This window comes from Triturus cristatus, chromosome 8 (genome assembly GCF_964204655.1).
Source record: "Triturus cristatus chromosome 8, aTriCri1.1, whole genome shotgun sequence".
Taxonomy (NCBI): Eukaryota; Metazoa; Chordata; class Amphibia; order Caudata; family Salamandridae; genus Triturus; species Triturus cristatus.
Window position 1 is genome coordinate 1,630,996,483 of NC_140591.1, and position 22,844 is coordinate 1,631,019,326.

Sequence of the window (22,844 nt, forward strand, 5' to 3'; positions counted from 1 at the left end):
TTCCTGAGTGATTTTATGAGTGCATGAGTAGTACCTTGGTGATTGGAAGAGTGTAAGATCAGTGCCTGGGTGATTGGATGAGTGCATAGGTAGTACCTATTTAATTGCATGACTGCATGGGTAATGCCCAAGTGATTCGATGTGAGTATGAGTAGTGCTTGCTTGGTTGCATGAGTGCATGGGTTGTACCTGATTGAATGGATGAGTGCAAGGGTAGTGGCTGGGTGATTGCATGTATGTGTGGGTAATGCCTGTTTGATTGTATGGGTGTATGAGTAAAGCCTAGGTGATTGTATGAGTGCACGAGTAGTGATTGGATGAGTTTGTGGTTCATGCCTGGGTGATTGGATGAGTGCATTGGTAGTGCCTGAGTGAATGGATGAGTGCAAGTGTAGTACCTGGGTGATTGGATGTGTTTGTGGGTAGTGCCTGGTTGATTGCCTGAGTGCATGGATAGTGTCTGGGTGATTCTATGAGAGCATTGGTAGTGCCTGGGTGATTCCTTGAGTGTGTGTATAGTGATGGGTGGGTGGATGTGTGCATGGGTAGTGTCTGGGAGATTGGATGAGTGTATGGATAGTATGAGGGTGATTGAATAAGTGCATGGGTGGTGACTGGGTGTTTGAATGAGTGCATGATTGATCCTGTATGATTGGATGAGTGCATGAGTAGTGGCTGAGTGAATGGATGAGTGCAAGTGTAATGGCTGGATGAATGAATGAGTTCAAGTCTACTGCCCGGTGATTGGATGAATGCAACTGCAATGTCTGGGTGAAAGGATGAGTGCAAGTATAGTGCCTGGGTGATTGGATGAGTGCAAAGGTAGTTCTGGGGTGTTGGATAACTGCCTGAGTAGTGCCTGGGTGATTTTAGGAATTCATGAGTAGTCCCTTGCTGAGTGGATGAGTATATGAGTAGTACCTGGCTGATTGCATGAGTGTGTGAGTAGTGCCTGGGTGATTGTATGAGTGCATGAGTAGTGCCTTGGTGATTGAAAGAGTGTAGGAGTAGTGCCTGGGTGATTGGATGAGTGCATGGGTCATGCCTGGCTGATTGCATGACTGCATGGGTAATGAAATGCGAAATACCAGTATTTGTAAAGTGCACAGCTACCTTCGAAGTGGTGTCCTGGTGCTGGGGGCCTTCGGGAAGATTAAGCCCAGAGTCACATGGTGCTGGGCTAACCTGCTGCCGGTGCCGGGATCAAACCGTGAACCCCGTAATCCAGAGTCAGGCACCCTGGCCGCTGCGCCATACCTCTTCCTCAATGCCTGAGTATTTGGATGTGTGTATGGGTAGTGCTTGCATGGTTGCATGAGTGCATGCGTTGTACCTGAGTGAATGGATGAGTGCATTAGTAGTGCCTCAGTGAATGCACAACTGTAAGAGCGGTACCTGGGTTATTGCGTGACTGCATGGGACATGTTTCAGTGATTCTATGAGTGCAAGTGCACTGACTGGATGATTGCATGAGTGCAAGGGCAATACCTTGATAAATGGATGAGTGCATGTGCAGTGCCTGGGTGAATAGATGAGTGAACTGTGTGTCTGGATGAATGGATTAGTTCAAGTGCTGCGCATGGATCAATAGATGAGTGCAAATACAGTGCCTGGGTGGATGGATAAGTGCAAGTTTAGTGCAGAGGTGATTGGATGAGCGCATGGGTAGTACCTGGGCCATTGGATGAGTGCATGGTTAGTGCCAGGGTGATTGGATGAGTGCATGTATAGTGTCTGAGTAAATGGATGAGCGCAAGGGTAGTTCCTGAGTAATTAGAGGAGTTTATGTGTAGTTCCTGGATGGTTAGATGAGTGCATGGGTAGTTCCTGAGTGAATGGATGAGTGGGAAAGGGTAGTGCCTAAGTGATTGGGTGACTTCATGGCTAGTATCTGGGTGACTGGGTGAGTACATGGATAGTACCTGTGTGACTGGATTAATGTATGAGAGCAAGTGTAGTGCCTGGGTAATTTGATGAGTACATGGGTAGTGATTGGGTTATTGGATGAGTGCAAGATAGTGTCTGAGTGAATGAATGAGTGGAAGGGCAGTGCCTGAGTTATTGGATGAGTGTATGGGTACTGCCTGGGTGATTGGATGAGTGCAAGTGTAGTGCCTGGTTGATTGCATGAGTGCATGGGTAGTGCCTGAGTGAATAGATGAGTGCATGGGTAGTGCCTGGGTGATTGGATGAGTGCATGGATAGTGCCTAGGGGATTGGATGTGTATATGGGTAGTGCCTAGGTGATTGGATGAGTGCATGGGTAGTGCCTGCATTATTGGATGAATGCATGGGTAGTGCCTGGGGGATTCCCTGGCTGGTTGAATAAATAAGTGCATGGTTAGTGCTTGGGTTATTAGATGAGTGCATGAGTAGTGCCCAGGTGATTGGACGACTGCAAGGGTAGTACCTGAGTAATTGGATGTGTGTATGGGTAGTGCCTGGTTGATTGCATGAACATATGGGTAGTGCCTAAGTGATTCCATGAGTGCATTGATAGTGGCTGTGTGAATGGATGACTAGCACCTAGGTGATTGCATGAGTGCATGGGTAATGCCTGGGAAATCTCATGAGTACATGGGTAGTGCTTGGGTGATTCCACAAGTGCATTGGTAGTGTCTGGGTGATTGCATGAGTGAATGGATAGTTTCTGGGTGAATGGATGAATGCTTGGGTTGTGCCTGGGGATTGAATGAGCATATTGGTAGTGGCTGTGTGATTGAATGAGTCCATGGGTGTTTGGATGAGCGCATGGGTTGTGCCTGGGTGATTGGATGAGTGTACTACTAGTGCCTGAGTGAATGGATGAGTGCAAGTGTAGTGGCTGGATGAATTAATGAGTGCAAGTGTACTGCCTTGGTGATTGGATAAGTGCAACTGCAATGTCTTTGTGAATGGATAAGTGCAAGTATAGTGCCTGGGTGATTGTATAACTGCAAGGGTAATGCTTGAGTGATTGCATGAGTGCAAGTGCAGTGTCTGGATGAATGGATAAGTGCAAGCATAGTGCCAGGGTGATTGGCTGAGGGCACGGGTCATGCCTGGTTGATTGGATGAATGCAAAGGTAGTGCCTGAGTGTTGGATAACTGCATGGGTAGTGCCTGGGTGATTGTATGAATTTGTGAGTAGTCCCTTGGTGATTAGATGAGCGAATGAGTAGTGCCAAGGTGATTGGATGAGTGTATGAATAGTGCCTGGCTGATTGCATGTGTGTATGAGTAGTGCCTAGGTGATTGGATGAGTGCATGGGTAGTGCCAGGGAGATTGCATGACTGCATGGGTAATGCATGAGTGAATGGCTGGCTGCAAGGGTAGTGTCTGGGTGATTGGATATGTGTATGGGTAGTGCCTGGTTGATTGCATGAGTAGATGGGTAGTGCCTGAGTGATTTAATATGTGCATAGGTAGTGCCTGAGTGATTCCATGAATGCATGTATAGTGGATGGGTGAATGGATGAGTGCATGGGTAGTGCCTGGGAGATTGGATGAGTGTATGGGTAGTACCTTGGTGATTGGATGAGTGCATGGAATGTGCCTGGGTGATTGGATGAGTGCATGAGTAGTGTCTGTGTGAATGGATGGGTGCACGTGTAGTTGCTGAATGAATAAATGAGTGTACATGTACTGCCTGGGTAAGTGGATAAGTGTAACTGCAATATCTGGGAGTATGGATGAGTGCACAAATAGTGCCTGGGAGATAGGATGAGTACATGGGTAATGCCTGGGTGATTGGATTGGATGAGTGCATGGGTAGTGCCTGGGAGATTGGATGAGTGCATGGGTTTTACCTGGATGACTGGATTAGAGCATGGGAAGTGTCTGAGTGAATGGATGAGTGCATGGGAAGGCCCTGGGTGATTCGATGTGTGTATAGTAGTGACTAGGTGATTGGATGAGTGCATGGGTAGTGCCTGGGTGATTCAATGAGTGCATGGATGGTGGCTGGGTGAATAGAGGAGTGCATGGGTAGTACCTGGGTGATTGGATGAGTTCATAGGTTGTGCCTTGGTGATTGAATGAGTGCATGGGTAGCACCTGGGAGATTGGATGAGCGCATTGGTAGTGCCTGAGTAAATGGATGAGTGCAAGTGTAGTGCCTGGGTGACTGGGTGAGTGCATGGATAGTACCTGGGTGACTGGATCAATGTATGACTAGTGCCTGACAGAATAGATGAGAGCAAGTGTAGTACCTGGGTAATTTGATGAGTTCATGGGTAGTGCTTGGGAGATTGAATGAGTGCATGGGACAGACCCTCCAGCATTTTGTGATTCATGAAAAAATCGGGAAATCAGCTGACATGTGCGATGGCTGCGATATTTACCGAACCGGCTGCAAAAAAAGTCTTCTGGCAGGCAAATGAAAATGATGCCATTTTATTGGCTGTAGGAGCATATGTCATCAAGTGAATGGCACTGTACAGCCGTAATAGCTGCCTGCTTCCTCCATTACAATATTGAAGAAAGAGAAAGGGAAAGTATGCCTTCTCTGCTCTCCAGCTTGCAGGCTTGACTGTTGTTCATGTAATTGCAGGAACGAATTTCAAAAATGAGGATCTCTGCACGGCATGGGTAGTACAACAAGAAGTTGGTTGGTCATTTGTAATGATTTAATTGGGAAAAAAGCCATTCAGCCCCAAACACAACACCTTGCTTTGGTTGTATGTATTCTAATCTAACAGCAGTTACAGAGGAGCCCCGTAATCCCCACACATACCAGCACTAGCCGTGTGATAAACGTGGGGTGCATGCTCACATTTGACAAGCCTGTACAAAAAGATGATGCAAACACAGTCCCTCATCTAGGACGTAATAACAGGGGGTAATGGTAACTCCCGGCTGAAAGTTTTCTTTTTTTCACTACTGCACAATTTAAATACATAATGTGGAAAAGTGCAGAGAAGTACAAGTTGTGCCGTCAAACTCTCCAACTAATGAATTAATTAATTCCCTGGTGCTATATATACCGAGTCGCAAACAAGGCAAGAATTAATTAAAAGTGTGGGGTGGATATGCCAAGACGTTGGTCTCTGGCTCTCCATGCCATTGGAGTCAAGCTATCCTGACTGATGAGGAGTGAAACCCCGAAATCCGTCCCAGGATGCTTGTTTCCAGTGCAGGAAGAACCTGGCCTGGCTGTTCAGGCTGGACTGTTCCCATTGAGCACAGGGTCAAGAGTGATTTCCATATCGCTGGATTCAAATTCGAATGGCATGGGGAGTTAAGAAGCAATGGATTTAGGCTTAGACCTCTGTACTGGGGGGAATGTATGGCATTGTTCTGCATTCTGTCCATCAATTGTTCTTTTTGCATTTGTCACCCCAAGTGGGATGGGTTTGTCGAGATGTGGGTCCCGTGCTCTCCATGCCACTGGGGTCAAGCTATCCTGGTTGATGACAGGTGAAACCACAAAACTGGTCCTAGGATTCTTGTTTTTAGTCCAGGGAGAACCTGGCCTGGAAGTTTGGGCTGGATTGTTCCCATTGGGCGCAGGGTCAATACTGATTCGCTCATGGCTGGGTTCAAACTGCAATGGCATGGTGAGCAAAGAAATCCGATGGATTTAGGCCCAGATCTCTGTACTGAGCAGAATATCTGACATTGTTCCTTATTCTGTCCATCAATTGTCCTCTTTGCATTTGCCACCCCGAGTGGGATGGGTATGCGCAGACGTAGGTCTTTTGCTCTCCATGCCACTGGAGTCAAGCTATCCTGGCTGATGAGGGGTGAAACCCCGAAATCAGTCCTAGGATGCTCGTTTCTACTCCAGAGAGTACCTGGCCTGGCAGTTCAGGCTGGACTGTTCCCATTGGGCACAGGGTCAAGACTGATTGGCATATCGCTGGATTCAAAATGGAATGGCATGGGCGGTAAAGAAACAACGGATTTAGGCCCAGATCTCTGTACTGGTGTGAATATTGACATTGTTCTGCATTCTCTCCATCAATTGTTCTTTTTGCATTTTTCACCTCGAGTGGGATGGTTATGCTGAGACGTGGGTCCCGTGCTTTCCATGCCAGTGGAGTCAAGCTATCCTGTCTGATGAGTAGTGAAGCTCGAAACTAGTCCTAGGATGCTTGTTTCAAGCAGGAAGGACCTGGCCCGGCCATTTAGGCTGGTCTGTTCCCATTGGGCCAAGGTTGAAGACTGATGTTCATATGGCTGGGTTAAAACTGGAATGGCACAGGGAGCAAATAAACAATGGATTTAGGTCCTGATCTCTATACTGGATTAATGTATGTTATTGTTCTGTATTTTGTCCATCAATTGTTCTTTTTGCATTTTTCACCCTGAGTGATGGGTATGCCCAGACATGGGTCCTGTGCTCTCCTTGCCACTGGAGTCAAGCTATCCTTGATGATGCGTGGTGAAGCACTAAACCCGGTCCTAGGATGCTTGTTTCCAGTCCAGGGAGGACCTGGCCTATCAATTCGGGCTGGACTGTTCCTATTGGGCACAGGGTCAAGACTGATTTGCATATGGCTGGGTTCAAACTGGAATGGCATGGGGAGTAAATAAACTATGGATTTAGGCTCAGATCTCTGTACTGGGGTGAATGTAAGACATTGGTCTGCATTCTGTCCATCAATTGTTCTTTTTGCATTTGTCACCCCGAGTGGGATGGGTATGCCTAGATGTGGGTCCCGTGCTATCCATGCCACTGGAGTTAACCTATCCTGGCTGATGAGGGGTGAAGCACAACACTAGTCCTAGGATGCTTGTTTCCAGTCCAGGGAGTACCTGGCCTGGCCGTTCAGGCTGGTCTGTTCCCATTGGGCCCAGGGTGAAGACTGATGTGCATATGGCTGGGTTCAAACGGGAATGGCATGGGAAGCAAACAAATAATGGATTTAGGCCAGATCTCTGTGCTGGGGTGAATGTAAGAAATTGTTCTGCATTCTGTCCATCAATTTTTCTTCTTGCATTTGTCACCCTGAGTGATGGGTATGCCCAGACATGGGTCCTGTGCTCTCCTTGCCACTGGTGTCAAACTATCCTTGATGATGCGTGGTGAAGCACTAAAACCGGTCCTAGGATGCTTGTTTCCAGTCCTGGTTTAGGCCCAGATCTCTGTTATGGGGTGAATGTATGACATTGTTTGGCATTCTGTCCATCAATTGTCCTTATCTGAAGGAAACACGTTTGTTATAGATTCCTTACCTTAGAATTACCCCCAGGTGTCAGACTGGATCCGAAAAGTTTTCGTTAGCAGTACCCCTGTGGGTCGGAAGGTGGCGTTGTGCTGCTCCACATCTGTCGGTGGTGTCGTGTTCGCCGAGATGATGTCGCGGCAGCTACTTAGACGCCGCCCTCGCGCGCTGACGTCAGTTTTTTTTTTTCTGCGCCAGCAAGCGCAGATCCGGAGAGAACGGTACTCCCAGTCACTTTTGGATTGAGTTTTTCAAGGCCTTTTTGTGTCTTTTTTTCGAGTCGATCGACGCCTGGTGCCGTAGGGATGCCCGGCTTCAAGTCTTGCAGGGACTGTCATCGCATGATGTCGATGACGGACCTGCACCGTGTGTGTCTCTACTGCCTGGGGCGCGACCACGACCCACAAGTCGTGCCCCGACTGCCGGGCCATGGCGCTGAAGACTTTGCGGGAGCGGCCCCAAAAGTTGCTTGAAGTCCGGCAGTCGGCTCCGTGCCACTCAAGACCCCGGTCCTGTGGGAGGTCGAGGGACCAGTCGCGGAGCCATCACCATAGTTCGTCCGGATGGAATTCTTCGCACTCGGGGTCACGTAGGGCGAAGCATCACAAGAAGTCGAAGAAGCGTCATCGTTCTCCGACTTCCCCTTGCCTGTCGCAGCTGAGGGTGTGGGTGGTGCCTCCCCCGTGCTCCGGCAGAGCCTACAAATTCGCCGTTGGCCTACCTGCCCTACCCAGGTCCGTCGGCGACTCCGGTCCAGGTGCAGAAATTTCTGTCAGCCATGGCCCGCCTCTTTGGGCCATCGGACCCCGCCAGCACGCCTTCAGGTTCCGTGGGCCCGACTGGGGGTCCTCACCCTTTACTGTTGGGGGCTCCAGTATCGCTGTCGGCTCCGGCCCGGGTGCTCCAGGGCCCTCATAGATCCAGGCCTGGATCCCAGTTGACGCCGTTTTACCTTGTAACACCTCCATCGGCATCGACCCCACCGGCACCACCTCCGATGTCGCCCGTGCCACCGGATGACATCGTCCCACGTTTCAGCCCTGATTTGAACACGGCGCCGGAATGGCGTCGCTTGACGCAGATGGGGCATTTCTACCCCTATGTCCAACCTCCTTATTTTCGGCCTGTACATCAGCCTTCGGAGGAAGGGGATGACTGGGAGGGGTGTGAGGACCCTCTCACAGCTCAGTGTGAGTATGACCCGGATTGGGCAGAGGAGCTGGGGGATGCCAGTGGTCTTGACACCTCTCCTGACCTTGGCATGCTAACTCTTCCTACCGTGGCTACGGAGGAGGGTGCTAGTTACGCAGTGGTTTTGTGTAGGGCGGCAGAGGCTCTCCACCCTCAACTCCCTAGAGTGGCCGTCGGGACTAACCTCCTGACAGAAGTGCTTAAACCGGCAGCTACCTCTGCAGAGCCACTGCTGCCCTTTAATGATGCACTTTCTGATGTTCTTTTGGGCATCTGGTCCAGGCCCAACACAGGGGCAACTGTGGATAGGAACGTGGCCAGACACCATCGCCCTGCCCCGGGCGACCACCTTTTCGTCTCCCAACACCCCACCCCTGAGAGCTTGGTTCTCCAAGCCTCCACGTCCCAGAGCAAATCCCTACCGCACCCCCGGACAGGGAATCCAAGAGACTGGAACAGTTTGGGAAGAGGACTTTTTCTTCCGTCAGTTCAGGACTGCAGTCTGTGACACTGCATGCCTCTTGGGCCGTTATTCCCACTCTGTGTGGGATACGGTGGCGCAATTGCTGCGTCAGTGTCCGGAGGAGGCCGGGCAGTGCTCTCTCAAGCTATTGCTGAATGGAGGGATACAGCCAAGTTTACGATGCGTTGTGGCCGCCGACTCGCTGGGCAGGGTGATTTCCACGACAGTGGCGCTCCGCTGCCACGCCTGGCTGAGGACAACTGGCTTCTCTGGGGATGTCCAGAACACTCTCATGGACATGCCCTTTGATGGCATTCGCCTTTTTGGCAACAAGGCAGATAGTTCGTTCGAGAGTTTTAAGGACTCACGGGCTACGGCCAAGTCCTTGGGCCTTTCGGCCACTCGCACTCCTCCACTTTCTGCTTTTTGCTCCTTTCACGGCCATAGAAGGGGTGCCCCGACACGTTCGCTTCAGAGCCACAGGCCTGTGCAGCAACAGTCCCAGCGCAGCCGCGGACTTGGGACCCGCAGACCCACCTCTGGGGTTGGTATTGGGTTGGTATTGCTGGGGCATCTATTCTAAGGTAACAAATCTATAACTAACTGTTTCTTTCAGATGAACCAGCTACTTACCTTCAGCAATGATATACCTGTAAGAAACATAGGTTAGTTATAGATTCCTTACAGCCCCACTCCTCCTCCCCGTTATGCAAACTGACTTCTAGGGTTAAGTAAATCCTTTCAGGACCCTAGTTTTGTGCACCAGTGGTCAGTGTCTTGCATGGCTCTGCGTTCCTGGCACGGAAAGTCGTGTACAGAACGTAAGCCAGCACCCGAGGGCAGCATCTAAGTAACTACCACAGCGTCATCCCGGCGACCACGAAGCCGACGATGGATGAGGAGTCGACCAACGCCACCTTCCGATGCGCAGGGGTACTGCTGGCGAGAAACTTTCCGGATCCAGCCTGACGCCTGGGGGTAATTCTAAGGTAAGGAATCTATAACTAACCTATGTTTCTTACAGATATATTGTTACCAAAGGTAAGTAACCTGTTCATCTGGTGCAATTACGTCATTCCAATCCCCTGCATCACACATGGTCCTGCCGGGAACTCCCCCCAGAGCCACATGATCCATTCTACAAATTTTAAGCTAAGGGTGTGTTTATAGTGCCTATTGTAAGTGGCTCTTCATACACTGTCCCTGTCACTATGATGTTTTTCCCACCTGGGTCAGTCCACACCTTTGTAGGTCTGTAGGGTATCCAGCGGTGAATGAGTATGGCTGTGCCCCGGAAGCCTTGTACGGTTCCGGAGTGAAACGTCTCATCAAATGAGAAACGTGCCAGGCATGGCACCTTCGAGCCCAACATGTGGACCTCTTGGAGCAACAATATATGCATTTCCAACCCTTTGGCATGTCGTAAGACCGCACACCGCCTTGCACGTTCCAGGTCATGACCTAGAACCCCCTACTACTTCGGCCTGTGTCTGCACAGCCATGTGTACTGAGGGTGTAAACCATGTGGCGCCAAGGTACTTACAGGATGTGGTGTGTCCATGCCCATGCCCGGGGAAAACCTAACAATAAACCCTAAATAATAACAAACCCCATCCCTGCCTCCCACTAATACTTTGTTGAACAGGTAGTATCTGTCTCAACTGGGGTGGCGTGTTGAGCAAAATAACAATGGATTAAACCCAGATCTGTGACTGGGGGTGAATGTTTTGCCAATGTGCAACATTCCGTCCATCATCTTGTGTGTTTTGCTGTTCGCCCCAGACCCCAACCAGGGTCCAAAGGAGCACTGCGCCTAAAGTGCCCCAAACGTAGAACTCCCCTAAAGATAGGTTTCTGGAAGCTGTAGGTACTCTCTTCCAGTGGGGGGCACTTAGGTCAGAAGACTCTCCTGTGGCTGGAATGGACCAAAGTCCTGGACAGATTGCGGGTTGGTATCAGACCACAGTCACCCCCAATCCGCTTGATCCACAGTAATCTCAGCCAGATTGTGCACTGTCTCCTTCTGGTTGGTTCTGCCAATTGGACTGAAAATGATGCTGACATTTCAATTTGATTTTTTGGGATAACTGCGTCTATCTCCATGGGAAAAGTCAAATTTCAGCGGCGGCTGTGTGTACGGCTTTGGGTGCACCGTTTCATCTGCCCACTAAAACAGAGCTTTGGGGGTATAGAAGAATAAGGACTTAGATTTGAATATGACCCTCATTCATGCTGGGTACAGCAGGCTATGAAGGATTTGCGTTATTGCTGTATCAGCCTTGTGTAGTCCGGGAAGATCATGATAGTGTTCGAGTCACATATCAGCGTCTCCTGCCCTCTGGCGTGTTTAAGAATAGCTTCCTGATTAAGGTAATTAACGATCATCATCCAGGGCCTGGGGGGAGGCCTTTTCACCAGAGCCCAAAGGATGCAACCATTCTGATAAGAATTCCTCAATTTAGGTACGCTTACTCCTCAAGGAACCCCACGAATCGCAGGTCATTCCGCCGGGTGCGGCCTTCTACATCCTGTGTGACCACCATCAATTTATTGACTTTCTGCTGTAGAAAGGTCACGGAGTCCTCCAGTGTGAATATCCTGGTCTCTGCCTTTATTATACGGTCCACTGCCTCGTGGATAACTTGTCGAAGCAGGAAGATCTCCAAGCCAACTGCTCCAATCCAAGCGAATCTCTGGATTTTTGTAATGGCTGCTAGAAGTGCTGCATTGTCTGGAACTGACCCCGCCACCTCAGCGCCACCAGTTGCTCCCATATTGCCAGTTGTGTAGTGATCCATAGTGCTCTGCTTTGTCAGTGATGCGGTAGGCTTGTCTTTAGTCATAGTGACAGCAGAGGAGCACCTTCTGGCTTGCTGTGTGATGGTCGCTAAATCCACGTGCCGGTCCACAATCTCCTGGGGTGATCCGCGGTTTAACCTCCCGCCCGGGGCAGAGAGACTTGGGCTGGCCTCACAGGCTAGACTCACCCCAGACCACAAGCCACACCTGGCCTAGCCCAGATTCTTCTGCAGCACTAGGGTCTGCCACAACGCGGACCCCTTAATATGGTCCGCGCGCCTGACCTCCGACCTGCAGCATGCCCACGGGCTTGTGTGCAGTCCCCCCCCCTTCAGCTTCGCCACACTCCTGCTGCCCATCTGCTGCGCCCTCCTGCGGTACAATGAAACACTCAGGCCCAGCAAACCCCAGGTGCCAGTCATTTCCTGGCCCTCCTCCTGGCACTTGTGCAACCACATGCAACGCGGTTTCTGTAGTTCCAACAACTTGTGCATGGGGCAGTGGGCCTCCCTTTCGTTACCCCTTAAGGAACTGCCATCAATGTCCAGTGATGGATAGACCCATGACGTGTCCCCTGGGTCCCGCCAGCGGGCCTACCTTTCTACAGCTCGAGCTGCCTCAGCTGCCCCTCTGCTGCACTGAACCAGCTCTGCGCCCTTCCCCGGGACTGGCAATGACAATAAATCTAGTTGGGCTCCCAGCCCAAATGACTCCGGTCAAGGAGCTGCAGCAACCTGAGCCTCCTCTAGTGGCCCTGGCCCACGTATCAAATCAGGGTGCTGCTCCGGGATAGTCAGTGGCTACAGTCCTAGCAGCCCCCACAGCTAGTAGTTTGGGCAGCAGGCCACCCCTAACCACTTAAGGAACTGGCCATTGTTTTTTGCAGTGCGGAGACCCTCGAGGTGTCCCCCGGGTCCCGGCGAGCGGGCCTACCTTCCACCAGTCCAAGAGGCCTGCGCCACTGTTCTTCTTCTCCGGGCCGGCTCTGCACCCTGCCCTGCCTCCTTCGATGGCAGGGATTCCAGCCAGGCTCACGGCCCCCGAGGTTTCGGTATGGGGCTGTTGGTGGTAAGTACCTGGGCTCCCTCCAGCAGTCCCCGTACATGCATCAAAGCAGGGCGCCACTCGGGGACAGTCCAAGGCCTCGGGCAGCCCCTCAAGCAAAGGAGCTTCCTTCTCTTTCTCCTGGGATGTCTCTTCTCCCAGGGCCCTTCGGCAGGCGCGGCGGCCTGGCACAGCTACCCATCGGTACAGCTGCAGCCCATGCAGTCTGGCGCAATCTTCCGCTAGACGCCAGTTGCAGCGACCTGGCACGCTGCACAATGGGCCATAACTGTTCCTGGTCCCATTCTGTGTCTGGACACTCGCCTCAGGTCCCCCCGGGCAGGATGAATACGAATTAGGCAACCTGACTGCATGGAATGCACTCAGCTAGCGTTCGCAATGCTGGCTCACCATGCCACGCCACCCCACACAATGTAGTTATAAAAATTGTTATATTTATTATACACCCTCACTAAAACCTTGGTATACCTGCTACCCAGAGATAGCAACACAATACACACAATATTTCAAGAGGAAACAGGTAAGTAAGCCCAAATATACAGTGGCCTCCAGGGGGAGACCAAATCATATACTAAGAAAGTGGAATGTGAACTGCGACCAAAGTTGAGACTTGGACCAGAAGACTTAGAAGAGCTTGGGACCTAAGGAAACACCTGAGGTAAGTACCCAGGAACCCCACGGAGGCTGTGTGCAGTGTGGAAACACAACCACATACTCAACGCAAATCAATTAGAAACCCGCAGTTGCAGTTCTCGAGAAGAAGAACCCTGAAGAGACCCTGTGGAAGATAGAAGGTTGGAGATTCACTCTACCCGTGAATACCCCAGGAACCAGGATACCTACACCAGGGAAGCCGAATGGATAGGTGAGAAGTGATTTCGGAAACCGCTGTAGACTATAATGGAGGACTTCAGTAAAAATTCCACTGGCAAAAAAGGTGAAAGAGTCCGGTGTAATCCAAAGATGGATTCTTGAAAAGAAGTACCTGCAAGCAGAGGGGACAGAGTGTATGCTACTTAGGAGTGACCAGGAGGCACGGAAGACCAATGACGGTGGATGCAGGAGAGTTGACGGTGACCTTGTTGCTGCAGCTCTGAGGACCAAGCAATGCTGTGAAAGGCCAGGAGCCGCTTACAAGCTGTCCCACATCGAAAGTCGAGAATCAGGGTGTCGGTGTCTGGCGGGAGCACCAATAAGCCTTGGCAGCAGCAGTGGATGTGGAAAACAAATAATGTGCAGTGTCGGGACCAGCAAGTTCCAAGGGACTTATCAAGTGTAGGAGAGTCAGAGTAAGCCCCGAGAAAGCAAGGGAGCCCACTGAAGCTGAAGAATACCTTCAAGAGTACCCACAGGCCGAAGGCACAGGAGTCGCAAGAGGAATTCGAGCAGCTCACCAAAGATGCAGGCCCACGATGCAGTGGATGCGGTGAGGACAAAGACTTTTGTAGGAAGAGATGCTGGAGGCTGGAGCTTCTTGTAGGCCGAAGATCTCTGAAGGACAGAGTCAGCAGGCCTTGGCATGGTATACTGGCCTTAAACTTGGTGAGAAGACAGTGCATGCCTCGAGGAAGTTGTAGAACCACCATCTGTGTTGCTGAGCCTTTCGAAATCCGAGGGAGCACAGGAGCAGCAGAACGGTATGCTTGGTTGCAGTGCCTGCAGACCGGCAGTACGACGAGACCAGGAGCAGCCGAAGTCTTCCTTGTTGCAGTCTTGGTTCCAGGCGAAGTCCAACAAAGTCCAAAGTGCCCAGATGGTTGAAGTGGAAGTGGTTTCGTATATGAATCTTGTCCCATGGCAAATCTGAAGAGCCACCCAAAGGTAAGTCCTTAAGTACCCAAAGAAAAGGGTTGAGATGATTTAGGGTCCCTCCCAGAGGAGGGGCTGGACAGAGGGGAGGATACTCCCATGTTCTTTGTCCAGTTTCGCACCAGAGCGGGAGCCAACTACTCCCTGAACTGGTTCCAACTGGAGTATGCAAGGAGGGCACCAAATGCTGGTAAGCTCCCCCACCCCAACCCATAACACTAAGACCTATCATTGAGGTGGTCACACCTCCTATGACAGAAACCTATTGTTCTACCTTCCCCTGCTCGAGCTCAGCTCAGCAGCATCATATCTGTGGTCGTCAGCAGCAATAGCTTGCTGTTAGACCCAGAAAAACTGGTAGCGGGAATACAGGGGGGCTCCCTAGGGGAGCCCCCCAGTACACAGGATCCAACACTGGAATCGGTGTTGGGGTAGGATTCCAACATGTTTGATACTTTTGGAGAACCTGGATGACGTACAGACATAGACAATGCATACGACTTAAAGCACAGCAAGACCAGGAGCATCAGGAGTCTTCATCGATGCAGTCTCGGTACCAGTCGAAGTCCAACTGTCCAGACAATTGTACAGTGACATAGTTTATTGGTTGAGTCTGGTCCCATAACGAAACTGAGGAACCACCCATGGGGGCAAAGGGCTAGGATGACTTCGAGTCCCTCCCAGAGGAGAGGCTGGACAGAGGGGAGGATGCTCCCCTGTCCTTTTCCAGTTTCACGCCAGAGCGTAACCCAAGGGTTCCAGATATGGCTCAAACTGGAGAATGCACCGAGGGCATCAAATGTGTCCTGCAAAGCAGTCTGGTGGTGCTGGCAAGCGCCCCCACCCCAGCTTAGTACCCTAAGCCACACTTGCCTGGCTCAGCAGCAAGAGGGCAGGATCATGTCTGTGATCTGCAGTAGTAATGGCTTAATTGCACACCCTGAAAGGCTGTTACAGGGAGTACAGGGGATCCCCTAAGGGGAGCCCCCGAGTACATGGGATCATACTTCCAGCACCGGAATCGGTGTTGGGGTATGATTCAAACATGTTTGATACCAAATACGACCGGTTTTGTTCAGTCAATATATAGTTAGATAGCTTGTAATGACTGGTGTCCACTATATATCCTAAAATGGCTGACTGCACTTACAAGGCCTGGAGAATCGACTTGGGGTTTGTAGGAGGTGTCCTGCTCATGCAGGGCCCCTCACACTTAGAGCCAAGCACCCTGCCTTCAGGATTGAAAGGCCTACCTTAGGGGTGACTTATAGATTTTAAGTGCAGTGACCTCAGATATAAGGAAACTTGGGGCATATCAACAACAACCGGCGATAATTATCGCTCAGCGCACTTAGCGCTCGGATAATTATCGCCGGCTAGCGCCGATTTTTATCGCTGAGATAGCGTGCTATTAGCAACGCTTATCTCCTCAGCAATAAAAATCCTAGCGCTAACTGGCTAACGTGAGATTATCGCTGGAAACTCAGCGATAATCTCACGTTAGCTAGTTGATAGAGACTCACAAACTTAGCCATGATATCCACCCTCCATAGGATATCATGGCTAAGTCAGTCCTGAAGCAGGCGTAAGGAAAGTAGCGATAACAGGGTTATCGCTACTTTTCCTGACGCTATGCTTCATAGCGTTAGGCTTGCTGATAGGAGAAATGTCGCTTAGCGACATTTCTCCTGTCATGCCAGGTCAGGAACGCCCACTTTGCATCTCATTAGAGATGCAAAGCTGGGCGTTAGGAATCCTGACGCTAAAGCAAGGTTTCACGCGTTAGCGTGACCTTGCTGATTAGGCGATAAAATTATCGCCGCTTTTCGGCCGAAAACGGCTGCAAAAGCGGCGATAATTTTTTATCGCTTGTTGGTATGCCCCTTATATCTGTGGTGAGAGGTGACAGCCCCAGCTCACACACGGTGCAATGGCAGGCCTTTAGTCACAATTTGAGTGGTCTCTCATGGGTGGCATAATATATGCTGCAGCCCATGGGAGACCCCTGGTGTACCTATGCCCTGGGTACCTTAGTACCATAAACTAGGGAGTTAGAAGGGTACGTCGATAGCCAATTGGGATTTACCAAAGTCCTTACCATAGTCCAATTTAGGGAGAGAGTACAGTGAGTGGGGTACGTACTGATTATCAGGATCCCAGTTAGAGTAGTCAGAAAACAGAATGACCAGAAGCAAAACGTGGGGGTAACCATGAAATCAGATCTTCCTTTCCTACAATTATGTAAATGGTACAAGGCTCGTTTTGGTTACTTTCCGTAAGTGATGATACAATTACCACATTACATTTTGTAAATATGATTCTCTGTACAAAAAGTAGTACATTTTTGCTAACAGGGTGACATAATATTTTTTATTTCAGGTAAAGGACCTCTTCTTCTTTCTCTTTCTGTTGGCTATTTGGATAGTGGCATTTGGGGTATCTAAGCATGCGATCCGTGTGCACAATGAGCAAAGGTTGGACTGGATCTTCCGGAGTGTGATATATGAGCCTTACCTCATACTCTTCGGGCAGATACCTCCTGATGTGGACAGTAAGGAACCACTTTTTTATGTCACATGCTATAGTTCTTTCTAGTCTACCTTCTGCAATTCCTACACACCCCCTGGGGCATCAGCAATAGTGTGTTAAGCCTGTTGAAAGAGTATTGTTATTTCAAAGTGATGATTCTATATGGAGGACAATATTATCAGTGTGCTTTGGTGGTCTGTGGGAATTCTCAAAGTGTCTTATGTTTCTTGGGCCAGTGACATTACATTACATGGAAGTTTGGAAGATTAGGAACAACAGCAAAAGAATTCTTAATGTGAAGGTTGGAGTTGTACATATGAGGAAACTCACTATTAGCTGCTCAGCTAATAATATTTACATTTATTCACATATTTAATGCACGTATTTGAATAGAGTGGACAACTTTAACACATATCACCTCTGAAGAATTTCAGTGGTATGCTCACTGAGGTAGAATAAATGACTTAATTTACTGAAAGTTATATGTGTTAAACCAGTGTTTCTTTTTGCAGTTAAACTTGATAAAACTATATGTTGTATTAATTACACATTAAACATTGATCACTGACAGTTAGGTAGGATCAATTAAACAAATGATATCCTAAAAAGATTTGTACAATATAGATTAACTGTGTCTGAGTTAATCCTACAGTCATCAGAAGACCATTACATTTAGATGTTATTAGTTACAGTCACTTTGTTGTGGAAAGTCCCAGTAAACTTTTAACTTCATTTGGACTTTTGATTAGCAACAGACTTAACAATATCACAAAATATTTGTTTGGCTAACTGAAAAGTCATGTTTGCTTGATTTTCAGATCCTCTTGTTAAGAATTCTTAGAATTTGTAAATCAACAAATATAAAATTGTAGTTGTGCTAACTTAAAAGAAAATATATAGACGTATAAAAATAGGTGTCCAACTTGGTTACTCTGCTGCTGGATTTACATCTAGGTATGTTGATGCCTTCTCCCAGACTACCCCCCCCCCATGGGATTGACTCATTTATCAACTTTTCATTTTACTGTTTGATTCCAAAGCTTGCAAAATAAAATGCATGTGTGCAGAGTGTGATATACAAATCTGAAAGAGACTGTAGTTATAGATTCCTTACCTTTAGAATTAGCCCCAGGCGTCAGACTGGATCTTGAGATTATTTCTTTAGCAGTACCCCTGCACGCCAGTTCACACCGCGTCCATCGTTGGCATGGTGTTAGCAAGGATGAAGTTGCAGTGTCTATTTAGAGGCCGCCCCTGCGCGCTAACGTCAGTTCTTTATTTTTCAGCGCCAGGCTAGTGCAAATCCCTTAGTCATTTTTTGACCAGCTTTTTTCCCGACTTTTGTTGACATCTTTTTGAGTCTCTTGACTTCTGATACATGAGGGATGTCACATCGCCAAACCGGATTCAAGCGGTGCGAGTCCTGTAATCACGTGATGTTGGTTACGAACCCCCACCTAGTGTGCCTCTGGTGCCCGGAGCGTGACCATGACCCGAAGTCGTGCTCTGACTGCCGGGCTATGAATCTGAAGTTTTTGAGGGATCAGTCCCGAATGCTCTTGGAGGGGCGGCATCGTTCAAAGTCCGGGTGGAGATGAAGGTCTCGGGACCAGTCGCGGAGCCACCTTCACCCTTCATCATCTAAGCTTTTGCACTCCTCGGGTAAGTCGAAGCACAAGAAGAAGACGAAGAAGCACTGTCACTCTTCGCCTTCTCCCCATCCATCGGGTGACGCGATGCAAACCCGGAGCGTCGTTGCTCTCCAGCTCCTTCTTCGGAGCGTGCTTCTGGGACGGCTCCCTGCTTTCCTCCTTTTCCCAGAGCCAGAGTGTCCCCTGCCCAGCTTCGAGCTTTCTACGAAGCGCTTCACAGCATCTTTGGGCAGCCCAACTCTACTGGTGCGCCTTCGGCCCCCGCAGACTCAGGTGGGGCGCTTGGCCTTCGATGCTGGCGGCTCCTGCCCTGGTACCAGAGGGCCCCCAAGGGTCCAGGCCTGGATCCGGATTGAAGCCGGTCGACCTCACAGTACCTTCTCCGACGCCGATTCCAGTGATGACTCCCCCGGTGCCCGTTGGGCCCCTGACTGGTGCCGACCCCAGCCTAACCCCAGATATGGATACAGCGACGCCCCGACAGCACTCGACGTTGGTATCAGCGCTGGAAGGTACATTTGTGTCTCTGTTCATTCTTGGTGTTCCTTTCAGACATGAGTGGCAACCAGAGGAGGATGAGGAGGACAGGGAGGGGTCTGTGGACCCTTTGGCTGTACCGCTTGACGAGCCGGACTGGCGAGAGGAACTGGGTGATGCCAGTGGTTTGGATACCTCCCCAGACTTTGGCATGCTCTCACTCCCCTACCGTGTCTATGGAGGAAGGAGCTTCCTACGCAGTGGTGTTGCGTAGGGCGGCTGAGACCTTGGGCCTGGGGTTTCATATGGTGGCAGTCACGACTAACCTCCTAACAGAGGTGCTTCAACCGGCAGCAGCCTTTTCGGAGACCCTTCTGCCTTGTAATGAAGCCCTCACCGATGTCTTTCTGGGCACTTGGTCCAACCCCAGCACAGGGGCTCCTGTGGACAGGATGTTGGCTCGACGCCACCTCCCAGCCCCAGACGACCCACTTTTTCTCTCCCAATACCCGGTCCCCTAGAGCTTGGTGGTCCAAGCCTCATCCTCTAAGGGCGTATTCCCTACTGCTCCCCCAGATAGAGAATCCAAGAAGCTCAACCACCTTGGGATGAAGATGTTTTCTTCTGCCAGCTTAGCACGGAGGTGAATACCGCATGACTCTTGGGCCGTTATACCCATACAATGTGGGATATGGTTGCGCAAGTGCTGCCACAGTGTCCGGAGGAGGCCTGGGGCATTCTCACCCGTGCAGCGGCAGAGGGTAGAGACGCAGCTAAGTTCACCATTAGATGTGGACTGGATACCGCCAGCTCTGTGGGCAGAACGGTTTCCACGTCAGTAGCCTTGAGGTGCTACGCCTGGTTGAGGATATCTGGTTTCTCTGGAGATGTCCAATCCACCCTACTGGACATGCCCTTTGATGGCTGTCACCTGTTCGGTGACAAGGCAGACTCCGTGCTTGAGCGCTTCAAGGATTCTAGGGCTACGGCCAGATCCTTGGGCCTCGCGGCTACCTCCCATTCCACGCAGTCTGCCTTTCTCCCCTTTTGTGGGTACGGAAGGGTTGCCCCACCACGTTCGACCCAGTCTAGTCACCAGGTCACGCAAGCTGCCCAGCCTATGCGTGGCCGCATCCGTGGAACCCATCAACGTTGGTTTGGGGGCCAGCGGGCGGACCAGTCCACCCATAAACCCCCTACAGCAGCCTCCAAACCTTCCTAATCTGGCCCTTCATGGCCACCAGAGGCCAGTGGGTGGCAAGATTCATCATCACCTCCCCCACTGGCAAAACATCATGTCGGACAGGTGGGTTTGGCAGATAGTTCGAAAGGACTACTCCTTCCCCTTCAAGACTATCCCTTCCTCCATGCCACTGTCCTTCCATCACATGTGGGAGGATCACTTGGCCCTTCTCCACCAGGAAGTAGCAGCTCTCTTGCCAAGGGAGCTATCAAACGGGTCCCTGTGCCAGAAGTAGGTCATGGTTGCTACTCCCACTACTTTCTGGTACTCAAGAAGGACAAAGGCCTGCATCCTATCTTAAACCTCAGGGCCCTCAACTGCTTCCTCCGTAAGGAAAAGTTAAAAATGCTCACGTTGGCTCAGGTCCTGTCTTCCCTCGACCCCTGGAGACTGGATGGTAGCATTGGACTTGCAAGATCCATATTTCCATAGCCCCGTCCTGCCAGCCCACAGGGGTTACCTGCGGTTCCTGGTAGCCCACGAGCATTTTCAGTTTACTGTGCTTCCCTTTGGCCTTACCAGCACCCCTCGGGTGTTAACAAAAGTGATGGCGGTGGTCGCAGCTCATCTGCGCAGATCAGAGGTTCCAGTCTTCCCCTATCTCGAGGACTGGCTGTTGAAGGCAGTCTCACCCCAGGCTGTTGTCTCCCACCTCCAGAGTTCAGTGGAACTCCTGCACTCACTAGGGTTCACTATTAACATGCCGAAGTCACACCTGACTCCCTCTCAGAAGTACCTTTTCATCGGAGCAGTTCTGGATATTTCGCAGTTTCGGGCTTCCCGAGCAGCAAGTCTGGGATATTTGGGCTATGATACCGATGTTTAAGCCTCTATCCCGGATTTCGGTGAGATTGACTCTGAGGCTGCTGGGCCTTATTGCCTCCTTCTGGTGGATCATGGCAGGTGGCATATGCGGGCTCTGCAGTGGGACCTGAAGTTCCAGTGGGGGCAGCTTCTGTGGAATTTTTCTGACGTCGTCAAGATCTCGGAGGGAACTGCACGTCAATTGCAGTTGTGGCTCACAAACCAGAATTGGGTCAGTGGCAGGCCCCTCTCCCTTCCCCAACCAGAGTTCACAGTAGTCACGGATAAGTTACTCCTGGGATGGGGTGGCCACCTGGGAGAGGCAGAGATAAGAGTCTCTGGTCTCTGGCGGAGTCCGATATTCAGATCAACTTTTTGGAGCTCCGGGCTATCCGTCTTGCACTGAAGCCATTCCTTCCTTCTGTCAAAGGAAGAGCAGTGCAGGTGTTCACAGACAACACCAACGCTATGTGGTACTGCAACAAACATGGCGGGGTGGGGCCGTGGACCTTATGTCAAGAGGCTCTTCACCTTTGGACATGGCAAGAATATCAGGGCATATCCCTGGTGGTTCAACACGTGGCAGGTTCTCTGAACGCCAGGGCGGATGAGCTCAGCCGTTGCTGCATGATGGATCACGAATGGCATCTTCACTCGAAGGTGTGCAAGGTCTCTTTCAGCAGTGGGGAGAGCCTTGGTTAGATCTGTTCACCACCAAATAGAACGCGCAATGTTAGCAGTTCTGCGTGTTGGAATCTCCAAGGCGGCACTCGCTCAGCGACGCTTTTTGCTGCAAGTTGAATTGCGGCCTCCTGTACATCTTTCCACCTGTACCACTTCTGCCCAGAGTGCTGAAGAATTTCAAGCACGGCCAGGCCCAGGTCATTCTTGTGGCCCCGGACAGGGCACGAAGAGTCTGGTACCCCGAGCTCTTGAAAATGGGCATCGATCCTCCAATCAGACTGCCTCTTCGGGAGTATCTTCTGTGCAGCAGCAGGGAACAGTCCTCCACCTGAACCTGTCCGGCCTCCACCTCCTTGCGTGGAGATTGATCGGTGACAGTTGACAGATTTCCACCTTCCTCCCGAAGTCCGTAATGTCATCCTAGCAGCCAGGCGTCCCTCCACTAATACAGTATAGGCCTGTAGATGGAATACATTTGAGACATGGTGCACAGCAAAGGCTGTGGATTGCCTTTCTGCCCCTCTTTCAGAGATAGTAAATAGATTTCTAAAGGGCATTACTCATCTCTTTCCTTCTGCTCCGTTCATAATGCCCCAGTGGGGCTTGAACCTTGTTTTAATATTTATTATGTGTGCTCCCTTCGAGCCTCTTCACAACTGTCCTTTCAAGCTCCTCACTCTGAATTCAGCTTTCCTTGTTGCCTTCACTTCTGCTCGCAGAGAGAGTGAGCTTCAAGCTCTATCTTCCAAACCTCCTTTTCTGGCTGTTCATCTGGACAAAGTGGTCCTTCATACGAGGTCCTCTTTTCTTCTCAAAGTGGTTACCTCTTTCCATATAGGACAGAACATCACTTTTCCTGCCTTCTTCCAGCATCTGCACCCTTCCAAGGAGGAGGAGAGACACATACATTTACATTTACATTTATTTACTCCACCGTCTGGACCCAAAACGTGTGCTGTCTTTCTTTCTGATGGATACA

The 22,844-nt window shown here is 50.4% G+C and overlaps 1 protein-coding gene across 1 annotated transcript in view; it reads left to right on the forward strand.

Moving 5' to 3' along the window:
* LOC146808461 (transient receptor potential cation channel subfamily M member 2-like) overlaps nucleotides 1-22,844 on the forward strand; it is a 3,976,112-nt gene that overhangs the window by 1,838,964 nt on the left and 2,114,304 nt on the right. Inside the window, exon 21 of the mRNA XM_085623954.1 lies at nucleotides 16,856-17,027. Coding sequence (XP_085480080.1) covers nucleotides 16,856-17,027 — 172 coding nt within the window. The remainder of the gene's footprint in view (nucleotides 1-16,855; nucleotides 17,028-22,844) is intronic.